Source organism: Piliocolobus tephrosceles, chromosome 5 (genome assembly GCF_002776525.5).
Source record: "Piliocolobus tephrosceles isolate RC106 chromosome 5, ASM277652v3, whole genome shotgun sequence".
Lineage (NCBI taxonomy): Eukaryota > Metazoa > Chordata > Mammalia > Primates > Cercopithecidae > Piliocolobus > Piliocolobus tephrosceles.
Genome location: NC_045438.1, coordinates 116,524,869 through 116,544,611, shown reverse-complemented (window position 1 = coordinate 116,544,611; position 19,743 = coordinate 116,524,869). Strand labels below are relative to the sequence as shown.

Sequence of the window (19,743 nt, the reverse complement as noted above, 5' to 3'; positions counted from 1 at the left end):
CGAGGGACTCCAAAAGGAAGAAGTAAGGGAGAGGGGCAAGGGTTGAAGAATACCTATCAGGTACTCTGTTCACTATTTGGGTGACAGGATCAATAGAAGCTCAGACTTCAGCATCATATATATACCTGTGTAACCAACCTGCACATGTACCCCCCGAGTCTAAAATTTAAAAATAAATAAATAAATAACAAAAGTTTTGCTTTCCAAAAGACACTGTTAGGAAAGTGAAAGGAGAAGCTAAAGATTGGGAAAAATATTTGTAAAACATATTTGACAAGGTACTTGTCATAGGATATATAAAGTGGCTCTTAAAACTTAGTAAAACAACCCAAATAAAAAAATAGGTAAAGGATTAGAATAGATACCTCACCAAAAGCATGCATGCATGACAAGTTAGCACACAAAAAGACATTTAGCATAGTTACTTATTAGAGAAATGCAAATTAAAACCATGTAAGATACTACTGTATACCTACTAGAATGTCCAAAATTATAAAGACTGACCATACCAAGTGTTGACTAGGATGTAAAGCGGCTGAAAATTTCATACGCTGCTAGTGGAAGGTAAACTGAAATAACCACTTTGAAAAATAGCATGACAGTTTGTTTTTCCAAATTGCATATATATCTACCATACAAACCAGCCATTCTTTTCTTGGGTATTTGCCAAGAGAAAGGAAAACATATGTCCACACAGAAACTTATGTGAAAGTTTATGGCAGCTTTTTTTGTAATAGCCAAAAGTTGGAAAGAATGCAAATGTCTATCAACAGTTAGTGAATAAACAATTATTGTATATCAGTACTTCGGAATACTACTGAAAATAAAACAATTATTGATGTATGAAACAACATGAATGTATCTCAAAGTAACTATGCTAAGAGAAAGAATTCAGACAAAAATACATGCCTTATAATTCCATTGTTGTAAAATTATTGAAAACACAATATAAATAAGCAAAATAGATCAATGATTGCATGAGGATGGTGAGAAGGAGAGTTAGATTATAAAAGGGCATGAGGAGACTTTTGGATGTGATAGGTTTGTTTATTATTTTGATTATAATGATGGTTTCATGGGTAAATACATATGTCAAGCAACATCAAAATTGTATACTCTAAAAATGTGCAGCTTGTTGTAGTCAATTACACCTCAGTAAAGTAGTAAAAATATAAATTCATATCTAGATATGTCATAGTCAAATGTAAGAACACTAGATTCAAAAAGATCATGAAAGCAGCTCCAAATAAAAAGGGAACCCATACAGGATGGCAGTTAGAATGACAACTGACTTCCATAGCAACAGTGATTACCAGAAGACAGTGAAGTAATATCTTCAGAATGCTGAGAAAAAATGGAATTTAATGCCTAGAGAAACTGTCTTTCAGGAAGAAGGTGAAATACATTTCCAGGCAAACAGATGTTACTAACAACAGACCCTTACTGGGAAAATTCTAGAGTATACTTCAAATGGAAAGAAAATGATTGCAGAAGTAAGGTCTAAGATACAAGAAGTCATGAATAAAGAAAATAGCAAAGTGTGGGTAAATCTAAATAATTATTAACTATACAAATTAAAAGAACAATATTGAATTTGTGAGAGTTAAAAATATCAAATAGAACCAAAATGTATTACAGTAATAGCATAGGAAAGGGTGATAGGATTAAATACATAACAAGTTTTGAAAAATGTTGTTTTTTTAACTTTTATTTTAAATTCAGGGGTACATGTGCAGGTTTGTTTTATAGGTGAGCTTGTGTCATGGGGGTTTGTTGTACAGATTATTTTGTCTCCCAGGTGTTAAGCCTAGTACCCATCAGTTATTTTTCCTGATCTTCTCTCTCCTCCCACCCTTCACCCTCCAATAGACCCCAGTGTATATTGTTCCCTCCCGTGTGTCCATGTGCTCTCATCATTTAGCTTCCACTTATGAGTGAGAACATGTGGTACTTGATTTTCTGTTCCTGCATTAGTTTGCTAAAGATAATGGCCTTCAGCTGCATCCATGTTCCTGCACAGGACATGATCTCATTCTTTTTTATGGCTGCATAGCATTCCATGGTGTATATATACCACATTGTCTTTATCTAATCTGTCACTGATGGGCATTTAGGTTGATTCTATGTCTTTGCTATTGTGGATAGTGCTGCAGTGAACATACACTTGCATTTCTTTATGATAGAATGATTTATCTTCCTTTGGGGATATACCCAGTAATGCGATTGCTGGGTCGAATGGGTAGTTCTGTTTTTAGGTCTTTGAGGAATCACCACACTGCTTTCCATGGTGGTTGAACTCATTCACACTCCCACCAACAATATATAAAAGCGTTTTTAAAAACATACTTAAGGTATAGGCACATATCTTTAAAAAGATAGACAAATAAGTATCAAAAGAAACTGATGAAGTATAAAAACTGATGAAGCTATATTAGTATAATACAAATAGACATTTGGGCAAAAAGCTTTGATTGACATGAAGAGGATCATTACCTATTGCAAGAATATTTTATTTACTAGGAAAATATAATGATTCTAAACTTAAATGCAGTTAATAACATGGATTCAAAATATAGGAAAAATTCATAGCACCATTATTGAATGAGACTGGAAAAATACACCATAATAGTTTGAGCCATTAAAACATTTCTTTCAATAGTTATTATATCAAAAAGACAAACCAATAAACATATATATGACTTGAATAACATAATTATTATTCATTTAATAAATATGTATATACTTACCCAATACCTAGAAGATTATCATTCTTTTCAAACACAAATATCTGTAAAAATCAGTCTTAAGAATTTTTTTTTTTTTTTTTTTTTGAGACGGAGTCTCACTCTGTCACCCAGGCTGGAGTGCTGTGGCCGGATCTCAGCTCACTGCAAGCTCCGCCTCCCGGGTTCACGCCATTCTCCTGCCTCAGCCTCCCAGGTAGCTGGGACTACAGGCGCTGCCACCTCGCCCGGCTAGTTTTTTGTAGTTTTTAGTAGAGACGGGGTTTCACCGTGTTAGCCAGGATGGTCTCGATCTCCTGGCCTCGCGATCCGCCCGTCTCGGCCTCCCAAAGTGCTGGGATTGCAGGCTTGAGCCACCGCGCCCGGCCTCAGTCTTAAGAATTTTTAAGGCTAGCTATTGTATACCATACTTTCTGATTTCAACAAAATTAAGTTAGAAGTCAGTTTTGGAAATATAACGTGAAAAAAACCATGTATTTGGAAATTGAAAAGCATATTTTCAGATAACCCATGAGTTAAAAAAAATATTGTCAGAAAATACCTAGAACTGAATGGTAGCAAAGACTCTTAAAACTCTAAAAAAAAGAGGTACTTGGAGGAAAATATATAGCTTTAAATGCTTACTAAGAAGAAAGATGACAATAAGTTAGGCATATTTCTTAAAAAGTTAGAAATCTAAAGAATTTAAAAATTAAAATATTAAGAAATTAAAAGGAAGGAAATCATAAAATAAGAGTCTGAAAATAATGAAATTGAAAACAAAGGTAACAGAGAAGATTTGTCAAGTCAAAAGTCGTTTCCTTGAAAGGACTAATAAAATGACAAACTATAGACAAGATTTATGAAGGGATAAACAAAGGAAGACACATATACACAATATTAAAAATAAAAGAAGAGGCCAGGCACAGTGGCTCACACCTGTAATCCCAGCACTTTGGGAGGCCAAGGCAGGCGGATCACTTGAGGTCAGGAGTTGAGACCAGCCTGGCTAATGTGGCGAAACTCCATTTCTACTAAAAATGCAAAAATTAGCCCAGCGTGGTGCTACACACCTGTAGTCCTAGCTACTTGGGAGGCTGAGGCAGGAGAATCGTTTGAACCTGGAAGGCAGAGGTTACAGTGAGCCAAGATCGTGCCACTGCACTCCAGGCTGGGCAACAGAGCAAGACTCTGTCTCAAAAAAAAAAAAAAAAAAAAGAAGCATTCTTTAAAATGCCATAACTATTAAACATAAAATAAAAGAATAATACAACTTTATGCCAATAAATTTAAAAACCTAGGTAAAATGAGCAGTTTTTTGTTTGTTTTTGTTTTTGTTTTTGAGATGGAGGCTCGTTCTGTCACCCAGGCTGGAGTGCAGTGGTGTGATCTGGGCTTACTGCAAGCTCCGCCTCCCGGGTTCATGCCATTCTCCTACCTCAGCCTCCCGAGTAGCTGGAACTACAGGCGCCTGCCACTGCACCCAGCTAATTTTTTTTTTTCTTTTGTATTTTTAGTAGAGACGGTGTTTCACTGTGTTATCTAGGATGGTTTTGATCTCTTGACCTCGTGATCCGCCCACTTCAGCCTCCCAAAGTGCTGGGATTACAGGTATGAGCCACCGCGCCCAGCCAAAATGAGCAGTTTTAAAAAAGTATAACTTGTTTATGAAGAAATAGAAAACCAAATATCTTCAACATTAAAGAAATAGATTTAGTTTAAACATTTCCCACACAAAAGCCAGCAGATCCAGATAATTTTACAGAAGATTTTTGACAAATATTTAAAGAACAGATAATTCTTAGCTTAACACAAACACTTTTAGAGAGAAGGAGAACTTCTTAATTCTTTCATTTAAAAAGGCCAGTGAAACCAAAGTCACCATGAGAAAGAAAAACTACAGTCATTCTCACTTAAGCAGATATATGCAAAAATCCTAAACAAGATATCAGTAAACCAGATCCAGCATTATATGAAAAAATAATTTGTTGAGCAAACAAAGGCAGATGACTGGACAGCACACATACATATACCAGATCTGCTGGAATATTGTATACTAAGGGAAGTACGTATAGTCAGAAGCTGTGTCACCCATTGCCCATCGCTTCCTGGGGAAGCTCAAAGGGAGGTAGTAGGGTTGGGAGCAGACAAAGGGAGAAGGATCCCTTGGACTGTAGAACTTTTATTAATAAGATGCATTATTAGGGAAATAGCAGGCCCTCCTTTGCCATGATCAAGGGCCGGAGTTCAAATTTTATGCCTGTTATAGCAGAAAGTTAGCCTTATTCCTGTTTTTCAATCTTAGTAATTACCAGTTAGGAGAACATCAGCCTACTTTTCATCCCCGTTGTGATCAGGGTTCTGTGCCAAAGCTTTGTGGTTACAACTATAGGATGTGGCACTCTACTAGAACTGATTGACTCTTAAGATTTCCTTGGATGCCAAGCTGCAGGTAATCAACCTTTTTTTTTTTTTTTTTTTGGTTTCTTTTTTTTTTTTTTTTTTGAGACGGAGTCTTACTCTGTCGCCAGACTGGAGGACAATCCCGGCTCACTGCAACTTCCGTCTCCCAGGTTCAAGCGATTCTCCTGCCTCAGCCTCCCAAGTAGCTGGGACTATAGGTGCCCGCCACCATGCCTGGCTAATTTTTTATATCTTTAGTAGAGACGGGGTTTCACCATGTTGGCCAGGATGGTCTCGATCTCTTGACCTCATCGTGATCCACCCACCTCAGCCTCCCAAAGTGCTGGGATTTCAGGCGTGAGCCACCGTGCCCAGCCCAGGGAATCAATCTTAAACAAGTTAATTCTTAGTTCTCATGAAACAGTTAAGACAAGACTGGAATTATTTCACAAATGCAAGATTGATTCTACATTTGGAAATTATTTATTCCCACATGAATGGATTATTGTCATCATCTCATTGACTGTCCCTGCCTCCTATCTCCAGGACTAGCTTACAGTGTCCTAATAGCAGTGATTACAACTGAAATGAAACCACTATTTATATAATTTTTTAGTATCTGTCTCCCTAAACAGAATATTTTCTCCATGAAGTCAGGAATTGTATCTACAGTGTTAATTATTGTAATCCCAGTGTTTAGCAGTGCACCTAGTACATGATGGTCACTAGTAATTGTTGGATGAATGGATAAACAGGTAGGAAGTTGAGCTAAATGACTTCGATCTTTCCTAGACCTAAGACTTTACCCTTATAGAAGGACATTTGTTCTTTCCTCCTGTAGTGATTTCTTCTAAGCATTAATTTGCTAAAATTAGTGATTTGTAGTGATAGTTTGAGCTGAATATGGGAGAGAGACTTTACAAAAACTTTATTATGTATGTGTCCTATCAACAGATGGAAATACACAGCCATGTGTTCTAGTGGGAATGTAGGGGAGACCCTGACTCTTGACCAGAGCAAAAGACTGTACTCCCTCAGGTTCTCAAGAATGGTTGTTGTATGTCAAGTCTTTCTTGACACACTCATTCCTTCTTCTTTTCTCTCTAACACCATCTTATATTAGAGAACTTCCCTCAGTGTGTGCTGGAAATCTCTGACCAAGAAGTGTTGGAATGGTATACTGCTAAAGACTTCATTGTTGGGAAGTCACTCACCATCCTTGGGAGAACTTTCTTCATTTATGATTGTGATCCATTTACTCGACGGTATTACAAAGAGAAGTTTGGAATCACTGATTTACCATGTATTGATGTGAACAAGCAGGAACCACCTCCGGTAAAACAGGTAATCAGGTAGTACTTCGTAGTGTGGTGAGAAAACTAATTTTTTGAGGTAGAAATTTAAGAAAAAGAAAAAAGACTTCTATGCAAATATTTGATAAATAATGGACAAAGTATATGTAATACAGTAGTTCACAAAAGAAGAAATGCAAATGGCAAAAAAATTATGAAAAGACCCTTAATGTAACTGATAATCAATGAAATAGAATGAAAATAATGATGTTTTTGCATCTGTTCAATTTTAAAAGATTCACGATATTCAGTGTTTGCCCTATATGAAGAAATGGGAATTTTCATATACTGTTTATGGGAAAGCCAATCAGAGTAAACTTTCTGAAGGGCAATTTGTTGTCTATTTTATTTTGATAAATAAATAACATATATATTTTCTGGCTGGGCACAGTGGCTCACGACTGTAATCCAGCACTGTGGGAGGCCAGGGCAGGCGGATTACTTGAAGTCCGGAGTTAGAGACCAGCCTAGCTAATGTGGTGAAACCTTGTCTCTACTAAAAATACAAAAATTAGCCGGGTGTGATGGTGCGCACCTGTAATCCCAGCTACTGGGGAGGCTGAGGCACGAGGATTGCTTGAACCTGGGAGATGGAGGTTGCAGTGAGCTGAGATCACGTCATTGCACTCCAACCTGGGCAACAGAATGAGTGAGAGTCTGTCTCAAAAAATACATAGATATATCTGTTTCGATATATATATTATAACTCATTATGGTTTATAATATATATGATATTGGATATATATGATGATAGGACACATACATAATATAGTTTATATTATGATATATAGATATAGATGTATCTCATGTCTTTTACCTAGAAATATACTTTGGGGACTCTAAAAACATGTGGAAGAATGTGTATTGTAGCATTATTTATAAAAAAAAAAAGTGTGAGGAGATTGACAAAATAAATGATATCCATTCATGAAATGGATGTATGAAAATACATCTATTCATACAATTAAAAGATAATTAAAATACACCCATTCATAAATTAAAAGACTACTGTGTGTGTAAAATATCACTGGGCCCTTTCTCCTCAAAAGAAAGGCATGAATAAAATGATGAAATGATTGAATCCTTCCAGCCAGGGCCCTGCCTTCCCGTCTAACAGCTGCTCCTCTTGCTTGCACTTGGCCTCCAGTCGTACTGAGTTCTGTGATTCTGCCAGTACAGCATCTTGTTTTACTCCCAGGAACTCTTGCTTGTGCTCTTCCTCCTTGAACCACTTTTCTGTTCTTACATGCAGCTCTTTTTTATCCTCCAATACCCAGTGTAGGCTTCCTCTCCAAAAAGTGTTTTCTAAAGCTCCAGGTAGGGCTAAAAGCCTTTCATCTCTATTCCTGGGGTATTCTCTGCCTCCATCCACTAGCACTTCTCTATTATATTAAATTATCTGCTAGTGAATCTTTTGTACTAGATTGTAACTCCCTTGAGGCCGGAGACTATGTCCTACTCATCTTTCTCTCCTAGTACCTAATACAGTGCCTAAAAAATAGGAGGTATATGTTTCTTGAACTGGACTGAATAAAATTGGCTATGAAGGTGTTCTGCAAAAAAGAAGTGGTGTCTTAGGCAAAACTTTTAGAAACAATGTTTTATAGAAACAATTACAAAGAAGGATTTGGATTTTGGTATGCTATGAGTTCCCAGAGGCAATACAATTTCTGGAAGGAAGTGTGGGTGATAATACCTCTTGCTGTCAGTTTTTTCTCTGATAGATTTCTTTATCAATGATGTGTTCATTGATTAAGAATGATGATAAACCCTCTCCTGGTGTATATGGATTGTGAAAAGAAAAATCATTATGATAAACCCTCTGCCCCTAAGTTTTTTGGCAGCAGTTGATGCAGTATATAGGGGAAAATAGCATGGGATCAGATTTAGATTTTGATCAAGGAAACTATTTTACCTCTTCAGTTTATAGATAAGGATGGTTGTCTAACCAGGAGGTAGAGTAGTGAGAGATTGCAACACAGTGATGCCCTTTGCTTAGTGAAAGGACTTTGACCAATTTTTTTTTTTTTTTTTTTTTAAAGACTGGGTCTTGCTTTATCTCCCAGGCAGGAGTGAGTGGTGTAGTCTTGGCTCACTACAACCTCCACCTCTCAGGTTCAAGCTATTCTCATGCCTCAGCCTCCCCAGTAGCTGGGACTACAGGTCATGCTACCACACTCAGCTAAGTTTTGTATTTTTAGTAGAGACGGGTTTTCACCATGTTGGCCAGGCTGGTCTGGAACTCCCTACCTCAGGTGATCCACCCACCTTGGCCTCCCAAAGTGCCAGGATTACAGGCATGAGTCACTGCACTGGCCTGATCTATCTTTTGAGCCGATGAAAACTTTTGAGTCTTAAAATACCTCTGTTCCCCATCCTTATTACTATCATCTTTTTTTTCTCCTAACCTATCTTGAAGTAAAGAAAAGAGAGGGGAGCCCTGTATAAAGAGCAGAGGGAACTGAAGATCTACTGTAGATTTTAGTTGGTTATTTTGCTCTATCCCAGCCACTTTGTGTAATAAAACTAATTTTATATAATAAAACATCTATACATTTGGCACATTAATTACAGTATTTGGTCAGTTTCTTTCCCATACTTTTTCTATAATAAATAGCTCTATAGTAAACAAATTCCATCTGTCCATGAAATTTGTTGGAGATAAATAGAATGCCAATTACTAATCAGCAAACACTTTTTAGTCATTACACCTCAGTCATTTTAACCCTAAATAACATAAATGGAAACCAGGGATAGGAATTTGTAGCAGAGTCTAGAGGGATAAAGCTAGAGCCAAGCCAATGGAGGGATAGAAGTAGATATGAAATGGATATATTCAATTCGAGAGGCATGGCACTTGTAAGTCAAGCTTCTCTGCTAGATCAGGAATAAGTAAACATAAATGCAATAGCCAGATGTGTTTTCTCTCAGGCTGGCTCCATCTGGAGGCATACTGGTAGGGAAAAGAAAGAAACCAGAATTAGGAAAGCTAATCTGCTGTGGAGACTGCTCCTGAAAACAGTATCTGAAGGTTGTGGTACTCTTGGGTTCTATGTATACTACTTGCTCAGTTGAAGATGTCCAGACAGAAACTGTGGTAAGTGGATCATATGACCAGGAGTATCTAGGAGTGATGATATCCATAGTCAGATGAGTGTTCATCTAGTTTACAACAGGACCCACCTAAGCAGTAGCTTGAAGTATGAGAAGCAAGATGCCAGGATACCATGAATATGGACTGATATTTAGGGAAGGTCTTTATTGCAGGCAGGGAAAGTGAGGTATATTCAGGAAAAACAGGTAATCTGTTAAAATACAATAGGAATTTGAGAAGAAGGCCCAGAGGCTTTATAGCTACCTTCTTATTGCAAAATCCTCAACCCTCAGTGACCTCCCTACTGGCACCCCCAGCTAGGATGCTCTCATTGTGTGTTGTTGGTACAAGTGCAAAGCAAGTTCAGATACCACCACTTTGCAGTTTCTGCCTAGCCTCCAGAGAAAACTCAACTGCTTAGCACGTAGGCCATCAGCTCAGGGTTCCTCTGCCCATAGTAACATGTAAATTCACTGAGTAGTGGTTTTGCAATTGAAGCAAATTAGGTCATTTTCCATCTGCTAAATCTACTAGTCATATTCTAGCCATGACTATCACATTAACTACAGTCCCAACTAGTGATTTTGGGGTCAGTGTTCCAAGTAGTACGCCATGGACAAATTTAATAGTCCTTTGTTGAAGAAATACTCTGTTATGGATGGTAGTAGGGACTATATGAACTTACTTGTTAAAGTGCCTGAAAATAATACATAAAAAGATTTTGTGGAGGTATATACAAGAGAAAATGTGTGCTACAAGCTGAATTTCCCGAGAAAGCATAGCAAAGAGGAGTCAGGAATAAATAACCCTGCTGATGTTTGCCTATCATTAGATGAGGAGGAGGAAGACTTAGTCTTTGACCTAAAGTTCTTAGGGAAATAAATCTTAGCATCCTACAGTGATGCTTCAGGCTCTTCATGGAGCCTAAATGAAACATACAAGCTCAACCTATATCTTCACGCAAACTCATTAAATAACCTTTGTATCTGAAAAGTAATTTCCTAAATTGAACTTTTTCATGAAGAAAGGGGGTCCTGTGTGGACAAGAGATCTGAGTTCTCAGAAAACTATAGCTGTCATCCTGTTCTGTGAGGCAGAAATCAAGAAATAAAAAGGTTAGAAATATGGATGTAAGTAGGAGAAAAAGTCGCTTGAATCAAGTTCTTACCACCTTTCCCCTATCACACATACACTCACTCTCTCTCTCCCCCCCCACTCCCCCTCCCTCCCTCCCCCACTCCCTCCCTTCCCCCCCTCCCTCTCTCTCTCTCTTACTTTGGGTGAACTGAGGAAACAGTGTCCGGGTCTGCTAGGGTAAGGTCCACATCCTAGAGCAAAGAAGTCATACACAGACCCATGCTAGGATGACTACAGGGTCATTTGCATTGGGACTGAGGTGGGACTAGGTCCTGCTTTTGTAGTAAGGGGTCAGTTTACATCAGCAATAGTTTCTCTCTAGCCCTGAGAGTTACTTTAGAGCATCATCAGTTACTTCTGTGATCACTGAACTTGATGCAAAATCCACAAAGAGGAAGGGGATAAGTTGTTTTTTCTGACTGTATTTGTTTATATAGAAAATATATTTGAATAAGTATTTTCTAGAGTTTTTTTCGTTAAACTTACAGTTATCTTTAATGTAATTTTAACACAAGTAGCATTTGCCTTACGTCTTGCTTCCTATATATCTCCAGGAGTTGCCTCCTTATAATGGTTTTGGACTAGTGGAAGATTCTGCTCAGAATTGCTTTGCTCTCATTCCAAAAGCTCCAAAAAAAGATGTTATTAAAATGCTGGTGAATGATAACAAGGTGCTTCGTTATTTGGCTGCACTGGTGAGGCTAATTTTTATATACTAAAGATTCTCTTCTATCTCAGTACTGTGTATGATTGTTTATTTTGTCTGTAAGCTATAGATTAACAGCTGTCAGAGTTATGTGTTGACTCAACCAACCATTGTATCTAGTACCCAGCCTTCAGGGAGGTTGGATAGTATTAAGTATGGTGCCCCTGAGCTAAGACCTAGATCAAGTCCTATCTCTCCCAGTAATCTTTCTTAGGTCATTAATCTCTCACTCTTAACACCTCAAATGTTGACAGACCTTTTGCCTCTTTTATTAAGTAACTATGAAATTGCTTAATATTCAAACCATGTGTGTATCTGTGTGGCTTTTTCATATACTGTGATTTCCTTGAGGTTAGGGACCATGTCTTAGTAATTTACCTGTGATATCTTGCCAGATATCTTGAGAAGTTATGTGACTAATAGTTAAGAGCATGCAGTTGGAAATAGACATACACTCAAGTTCTGCATATCCCATTAATTAGCTGAATTGTATTAGATAAATTATTGATAGAAATTCAAAGTATAAGGTCTTTAAAATGGAAAAAAAATGTAGACTAGGAACCTAACCATTTTCTTAGAAATATGGACATAAATAGCAGAAGTTGAAATAAGTTATATCTGGGAATAGGAATTAGGAGCTGGGGGTAGGAGGTGTCAGGTGACTTTTCAAACTACATACATGTTTTTTAAAATGATAAAAACTAAGGTAAAGACAACTGAATAATAGATTTTAGAAAATGATTGTACAAAGCTTTAAATAAAAAGGGAGTCCTGGCTAAAAACAAAATTTTTTAAGAAAACAACAAAACAGCAAAATGTAGGCCAACTAGAGCACTCTCCATAAGAATTCTGACCAACAAAGGTTTTGTAGTACTAGATTCTTTCAGTTACTGTTAAAATTCAAGCGCCTTGTCGAATTATGATATGGTAACTATAACTCCTTAAGGGCAGGAATCATGGCTTTCTAGACTTTGTAGGTACTCATTAACTGCTCGTTCAGTAGGCAAAATAATTTATTTCTGCACACATTATCCATGAGTAAGGCAATACAATATTTTACCCATTTTATGTTTCAAAACTTAAGAAACAGAAAGGCTAGTTATCTTGTCCCAGATCCAGTGCTGCTTAGACAGGGGTAGGACTAGAACTCAGCCTTCTGGCTTTCAACCCAGTATTCTTTTGATGAAGAACTAGTTTCATACTTAGGGTTAGAAAAGGGAAAGGAACGCATATGGGTTTGTAAACTGCAAAATTGTAAGCTTACCTTTGATACATGAAAAACCTGGAAAAATTAATACAAAGTTGATTACAAAAATGGCTATGAATAGTGTTAGATATTGCTAACTAAGGAGAAAGGATAAATTTCTTTTGATTGCAGCCTTCTGTACTCACAAACAACTTGGTCAAACATGATATATCACAAAAAGTTAAAGCGTTTGCAGAGGACTTCTATTCCTAGCCATGATAGACCGGATAATTTGGATCAGCCCTCTTGCTGAGGGGTGTGTGTGTGTGTGTGTGTGTGTGTGTGTGTGTGTGTGTGTGTGTGCACGCGCGCGCACGTATATGTATGTGTATGTGTATGTGTGTTACCACTTGAAGGTGCTGAACAACTAGCAAGATGTGAAGAATCACAGAACAAGAACCAGGGAAACAATGAGAACCACAGAAGTGAACCTGACATTTGGGGCCATTTTTCCGCTAGGCGTATTTGCTGATTTCAGAAGACCCACCTGTGAAGACAAACATTGGAATCTATTTAGGGCCTGTCAAAGGCAGAAGCTGCTGGTAAACCCTCTGTGCTTCAGTCTGTCTGTAGCTAATCTTTGAAGGGACTGTTGTCTGTCTTTGAATTATAGTCCCTGATTGTCTCAGTTTTACAAATCAGATTAAGGTGATCCTGGATTCTAATAACCCCAGGTGACTGTCAGAAGCAAACAAATTCTCTGCAGATGACATCATTTTCAGCTTCAATTTATTTCTAGAATTTTAAAAATACAGTGTAACAATATTAATAATACAGTGTTCAGAAACAAGACAAGATAACATAAAGTGACCAGAAATAAGAGACTATAGAATATACCTATAGGGACTTCAGATACTGGCATTATGAAACTTAAACTTAAGCTGGGAGCAGTGGCTCACACCTGTAATCCCAACACTTTGGGAGGCCAAGGAGGGTGGATCACTTGAGATCAGGAGTTTGAGACCAGTCTGGCCAACATGCTGAAACCCCATCTCTACTAAAAAAATACAAAAATTAGCCAGGCATGGTGGCACGCACCTGTAATCCCAGGTACTCGGGAGGCTGAGACATGAGAATCACTTGAACCCGGGAGGCGGAGGTTGCAGTGAGCCAAGACTGCATCACTATACTCCAGACTGGGTGACAGAGCAAGACTCCGTCTAAAAATGAAATGAAATGAAATGAAATAATTTAAAAAATTTAAAAACCCTTTGTTTACCATGTTAAAGAATAAATTGAGATTTTCAGCAAAAAATGAGAAATAAGCCAAAAAAGTCTGTTTCAGTTTTGAAAAATCATCACATTAACAGAATAAAAGAGAAAAATTAGATTTTGAACAACATTTGCTAAAATCAATCTGATTTAAAAATAAAACTCACATATACCCCTGAACCTAAAATAAAAGTTTAAAAAAGTAAAAAATAAAACAAAACTCTTAATAATAAAAAAAGGAATAAAAAGGAGTTTCCTTAATCTGTTAGAGGGTATGGTGAAAAGTCTACTACAAACAGCTTACTTAGTGATGAAATGTTGAAAGGGTACTTTCTGAGATTAGGAACAAGGCAAGACTGCTATCACCCCTTCTGGTCAACATTGTTCTGGAAGTCCTAGCTGGAACAGTGAAACAGGAAGTGAATACACAAGCATACTGATTGAAGAGGATAAAATAAAATTGTCATTATCCAAAATGAACAATTGTATATACAGAAAATAAAGAATCTGCCTTCTACATTAGGGAAGTCAATATACAAATAGCAACAAAGAAAACATAAAGTTAAAAAATACCATTTACCATAGCATCAAAAATATTAAATTCCTAGGTATAAATTAAATTCCTTGGTATAATATTTTAGGTGTTACATACAAAAGATACGTTACATACAAAAGATATGTGTTACATATCTTTTAGGTGTTACACACAAAAGATATGTTACATTCAAAAGATATGTAACACCTAAAAGATATATCTTTATCATACAAAAGATATGTGATATCTTTTACATACAAAAGATATGTAACACCTAGATGTTACATACAAAAACACTTTAGGTGTTACATATCTTTTAGGTGTTACATACAAAAGATATGTTACATACAAAAGATATGTAACACCTAAAATATTATTGAGAGAAAATTAAGAAGACCTAAATAAATGAAGGGATATACCATGTTCATTGGTTAGAAAATTCAGTATTATAAAACTATTTTCCCCAAATTGATCTATGGTTTAAAAGTAATTACAGTCAAAAAATCCAAAAATGTTTTTATTTTTACAGACAAATTGATTCTGTAATTTAAGTGGAGAGGCAAAGCACCAGGAATAGCTAAGATACTCTTGGAGAAGAGCAAGATCAGTGGATTTTGCTCACCAAAATATCACTCTGTATTAAAAGTCACAGTAATTAAAACAACATGTTTTTGGTGCAAGGGTAGACAAACCAATGGAATAGAATAGACAGCCCAGGAAAAGACATATGATAAATACAGCACTGCAGAGGGGCTGGGAAAGGAAGATGTTTCTAATCAGTGATATCAGAACAATTAGATATTCATGTAACAAAAGAGAAGAAAATTTGACCTCCATCTCACACCAAAAGTGGCAATCAAGTCTAGGTAGATTGAAAATCTAAATGTGAAAAGCAAAACAATAAAACTTCTTAGCAATAAATAATCTTAACATTATAGTGGGGAAAGATTTATTTAGTGGGATACAAAAAGACAGTCATGTTTTAAAAATGGATAAATGGCCAGGCACAGTGGTTCATGCCTGTAATCCCAGCACTTTGGGAGACCAAGGCAGGCAGATTGCCCCAGCTCAGGAATTTGAGACCAGCATGGCCAACATGGCGAAACCCTGTCCCTACTAAAAATACAAAAAATTAGCTGGGCATGGTGGTACATGCCTGTAGTCCCAGCTACTTGAGAGGCTGAGGCAGGAGAATCACTTGAGTCTGGGGGGCAGAGGTTGCAGTGAGCTGAGATTGCACCACTGCACTTCAGCCTGGGTGACAGAGCGAGGCTCTGAATAAATTAAATAAAATAAAATGGATAAATGTGACTACATTAAGATGAAAACTTTCTGTTCTTCCAAAAAACAGCATTAAGAGTGTAAACAAAGGCAAGCTTCAAGTGGGAGCAGATGTTTAATACAGAAATCAACCAAGATCTTATATTCAGAATATGTAAAGAACACTCTGAAATCACTTAGAAAAATGAGCAAGAAACTTGAACAGGCATTTCACAGAAGAGGATATCCAAGAGGCAACTAAACATATAAGAAGGGCCAGGTGCAGTGACTCACACCTGTTTTCCCAGCACTTTGAGAGGTCGAGGCAGGAAGATCGCTTGAAGGCAGCCTGGGTAACATAATGAGACCCTACCTCTACAAAGATAAAAAAATAAATTAGTTGGGCATGGTGGCATGTGCCTATAGTCCCAGCTACTTGGGACACTAAGGCGGTAGGATCACTTGAACCCAGGAGTTCGAAGGTGCAGTGAGCTATGATCCTGCCACTGCACTCCAGCCCAGGCAACAGAAACTCTGTCTTTAAAAATATGTACATGTGAGAAGTTGCTTTGCTTGTTAGTAACTAAAGAAGTGCAGATTACAATCATAGTGAGTTGCCTCTACCACCCATCAGAATCATTAATATGTTGATGAGAATATGGAACCATAGGAACTCTCATACTCGTTACTAAGAGAGTATACCCACTTTGTAAAACACTTTGGCATAATCAAATATACTAGATTGTGCTAAGGGTGCAATATATATGTACCAAAAGATAAGAATGTTTATAATAGCATAATTCATAATAGCAAAAATAGACCTAAATGTCTACTACAAGAGACTGGATAAGTTATGGCCTATTTGTGTCATAATTTGATTTCTGTTCAATGAAAATTAATGAACTACAGCTACTAGTAACAACATGGCTGAATCACATCAACATAATTTTGAATGTAAGAATCCAGACACAAAAGAATGCATGCATATTATGTAATTTCATTTATATGAAGATTAAAAAGCAGACAAAACAAAACTTTATGGGTGTCTGCTTTGTAGCAAAACTAAAGAAAACCATACAGTTCAAAGCAATGACCTGTTCGGTAGGGGAAGGATAGAATATTGATTGAGAGGTTCTGTCAGCGTTCTGTTTCTTAACCTGGATGGTGGTTATATGGTTGTTCACTTCATTAAAATTCTTTTGGCCATACATTTTGGTATTTTTATTGTTGTTTTGGGTTTTTTGTAGTTTTCTCTCTGTGTTACTGTTCACAGTAAAAAAATTTAAAAGAAAGCCAACAGAACTATTAGTAAAGAAATAGTGGATATCTTCATGTGGGCAGGAAAAAAGAAGTGCTATTCTGGTCATGGTAATTTTCAGATGTTTTCCCCTGACCTATTTGATGAAATAGAGAATGTATTCGTTAGACTCATCACAAAAGTTCTTGAGGAAGAAAAAGGGTGCTTGACAATAAGGGGAAAAGGTTTATGAGTGAGGTGGGGACTTCAAAAGAAAATATATAGAAATTCAAAAAGAAGGGAATATGCTAGAAAAATGATCAGAGACAATTAAGTCCCATGGAGGTCAGACAAAGACACGGGATGTGTTCTGAGAAAACAATGTATACTAAGTTCTGATAGGCAATTGGTGCCTAAGTAAAAGTATGCTGGTAAACTCTCTGGGACTGAGAGTGGAGTGCTGGCTGAGAAACTTGGCAAAGCTTTGGAAAAGCATAAGAAACATGATTTGAACTGTGATCTTCAAAGCAGCTGAATGTCTTCCAAGAGATATGCAAGACAGTACCATCTGTGGTGTTTGTCAAGAAAATATTACAGCCTCTGTTTATTTTATTTACTATGAGTGCATTTATTTTATAGCCTCTGATATTTTTATATGTGCCTTTTAATGCACAATGTTTATATAGAAGAACATATGTTTAATTATTAATTCATTCAATAAATATTAAAGGACTACTCTGGGCTAGATATGGTTCTAGATACCAAAGGTACAGTGGAGAACAAGATAGACAAATATTTGCTCTCATGGAGCTTACATTCTAGTCAAATAAATACATTGTATAAGGATAGGTAGTAACGTGCTGTAAAAAATAAAGCAAGACAGAGAATGATGGGAAAGGGGCTCATTTATATCAGCAGAATGGGGAAAGCCTCTTTGAGGAGGTCATAGCAGAGTAGAAACCAAAGGAATAGCTGGGGGAGCCAGCCAGGGAAATATCTGAGAGAGCTGCATATTAGACCGAGACAGTGTGCAGTGAATGGAGGGCAAAAAGGTGGAAATGACAGGTCGGGGGCCAGCCAGGGCTCTGCAACCAGTGGTATAACAAGGCCAGAGGAATGGGCTGATGGGAGCAGTCCAGTAACAAGAAAGTATAGATAACAAGCTGCAGATAATTTAAAAATAAAACCAACTAAAAGTTGGTCTGTTTCTTCTTATCATTTGCCTGTAATTCTAAACAACATCAGTGATACTCTTCCCCAAAGGGATGGCTCCTCCATACAGTAGAATTTCAGTTAATAAGTGTAAAAGAAAAGTGGGAAGTAGAAAAATTATCATTATGCACACACTGCTGTAATCACGGTTGCAGATAAGATCCAGCAATGGCTGCTAAAATTAGTGGGAAAACCTTTGAGGAGAAACAGGATTCCCATAATCTCAAAATATCTCCCGCAAGATGTTTTGTAATTGCAAAGGGAAATACAGTAACTTTAAGGGAAGAAATCCAGCAGAAATCTTAACCAAGTGATCAAGGTTAGTGTCATCCATAATAAGATATATTGACTTCATAAACTCCCTGGTATACACTAAAGACATGACATCTTTTCTGGGATACTTTTGCCAAAAATGCAAAAATGAGATGCATGAGGAACATTCAAGAAAATAATTGATCAGTAGTCTTCAAAAGTGTCAAAGTCATGAGAGAGAAGGGCAGATTGAGGAACTATCTATCACATATTGGAGGAGACTAAAGAGAAATAATAACTAAATGCAATGTGGGATCCTGGATGGGATCCTGAAACAAAAAGACCATTTGTCAGAAACACGTGAAATTTGAATAAGGACTGTAGTTTATTTATTAATATCGTACTGTTGTTATTTTCCTGGTTCAGATAATTGCACTAATGGCTATATAGGATGTTAACATTAGGAGAACCTTGGTGAGGGGCGTGAGAATTCTCTGTAATATTTATGCAGCTTTTCTATAAATGTAAACCTCATTCCCAATAAAGACAATAATTTTTTTTTTAAGTTTTATAGTACTCTTTCCTGCCATGGTAAACCATTACCATTGTCACCCCCAATGGCCCTGGTATGCCCCTGCTTAGAACTTTGTATTTTATTCTAAGTGTGACAAGAATTCTTTGAAGGTTTGAGAGCAGAGGAGTGATATGATTTGATTTTTATTAACTATATTGTGATTGTTTAACATTTATATTTTTACTACATGGGTGTACAATCCAAATGATTTGAAAACTATTAGATGAGGGAATGATATGAGAAGATTATTTCACTAAGAGAAAAATCTAATGACTTCTTTAATAGATGAAGAACTATTAACACAAACAATCCCATGGGCTTAATGAGAAGATGTGCTACAGTTATAGTATGAGTGGATTTTAGGAATAAGCAGAGCTGTATTAAGGTTTGTTGGAGCTGGAATTTCTTCCTTAGGGGTTGTGTGATCACTCTGCAATTTGATTTAGAAAAAGTCTTGTCTACAAGGTAGTTTCTCAGAATCACTTTCAATTCTTTGATTTTATATTACTCTTATCCCCTCTTTTTAAATTTTTTTTTACGTTATGTATATACATTTGCTTAAAAAACAAAACCTTACTTAATCATCTTAGTGTTCATGAAGTTGAACATAGTATCAGCCAACAGGTCTCAGCTAGCAGCCTGTGGTCAGAATGTAGCCCAAATATATGCTCTAGTATACTGTGTTTGTTTGGGCTTCATGGTGCTTTAAAAGAGTTGGAGTCAGTACTTTAAAATCAGAGGTTTAAAATAGTAATCCACATTTTTATCTTTTGAAAAACTGAAAGATCTAGCAACATTGG

General features: G+C 36.8%; 1 protein-coding gene across 1 annotated transcript in view; it reads left to right on the top strand.

The window, feature by feature from the left end:
* The window catches only part of EFHC1 (EF-hand domain containing 1), an 81,641-nt gene that overhangs the window by 47,976 nt on the left and 13,922 nt on the right, over positions 1–19,743 (top strand). Inside the window, exons 6-7 of the mRNA XM_026455474.1 lie at positions 6,250–6,470; positions 11,264–11,404. Of these exons, the coding sequence (XP_026311259.1) occupies positions 6,250–6,470; positions 11,264–11,404 (362 nt within the window). The remainder of the gene's footprint in view (positions 1–6,249; positions 6,471–11,263; positions 11,405–19,743) is intronic.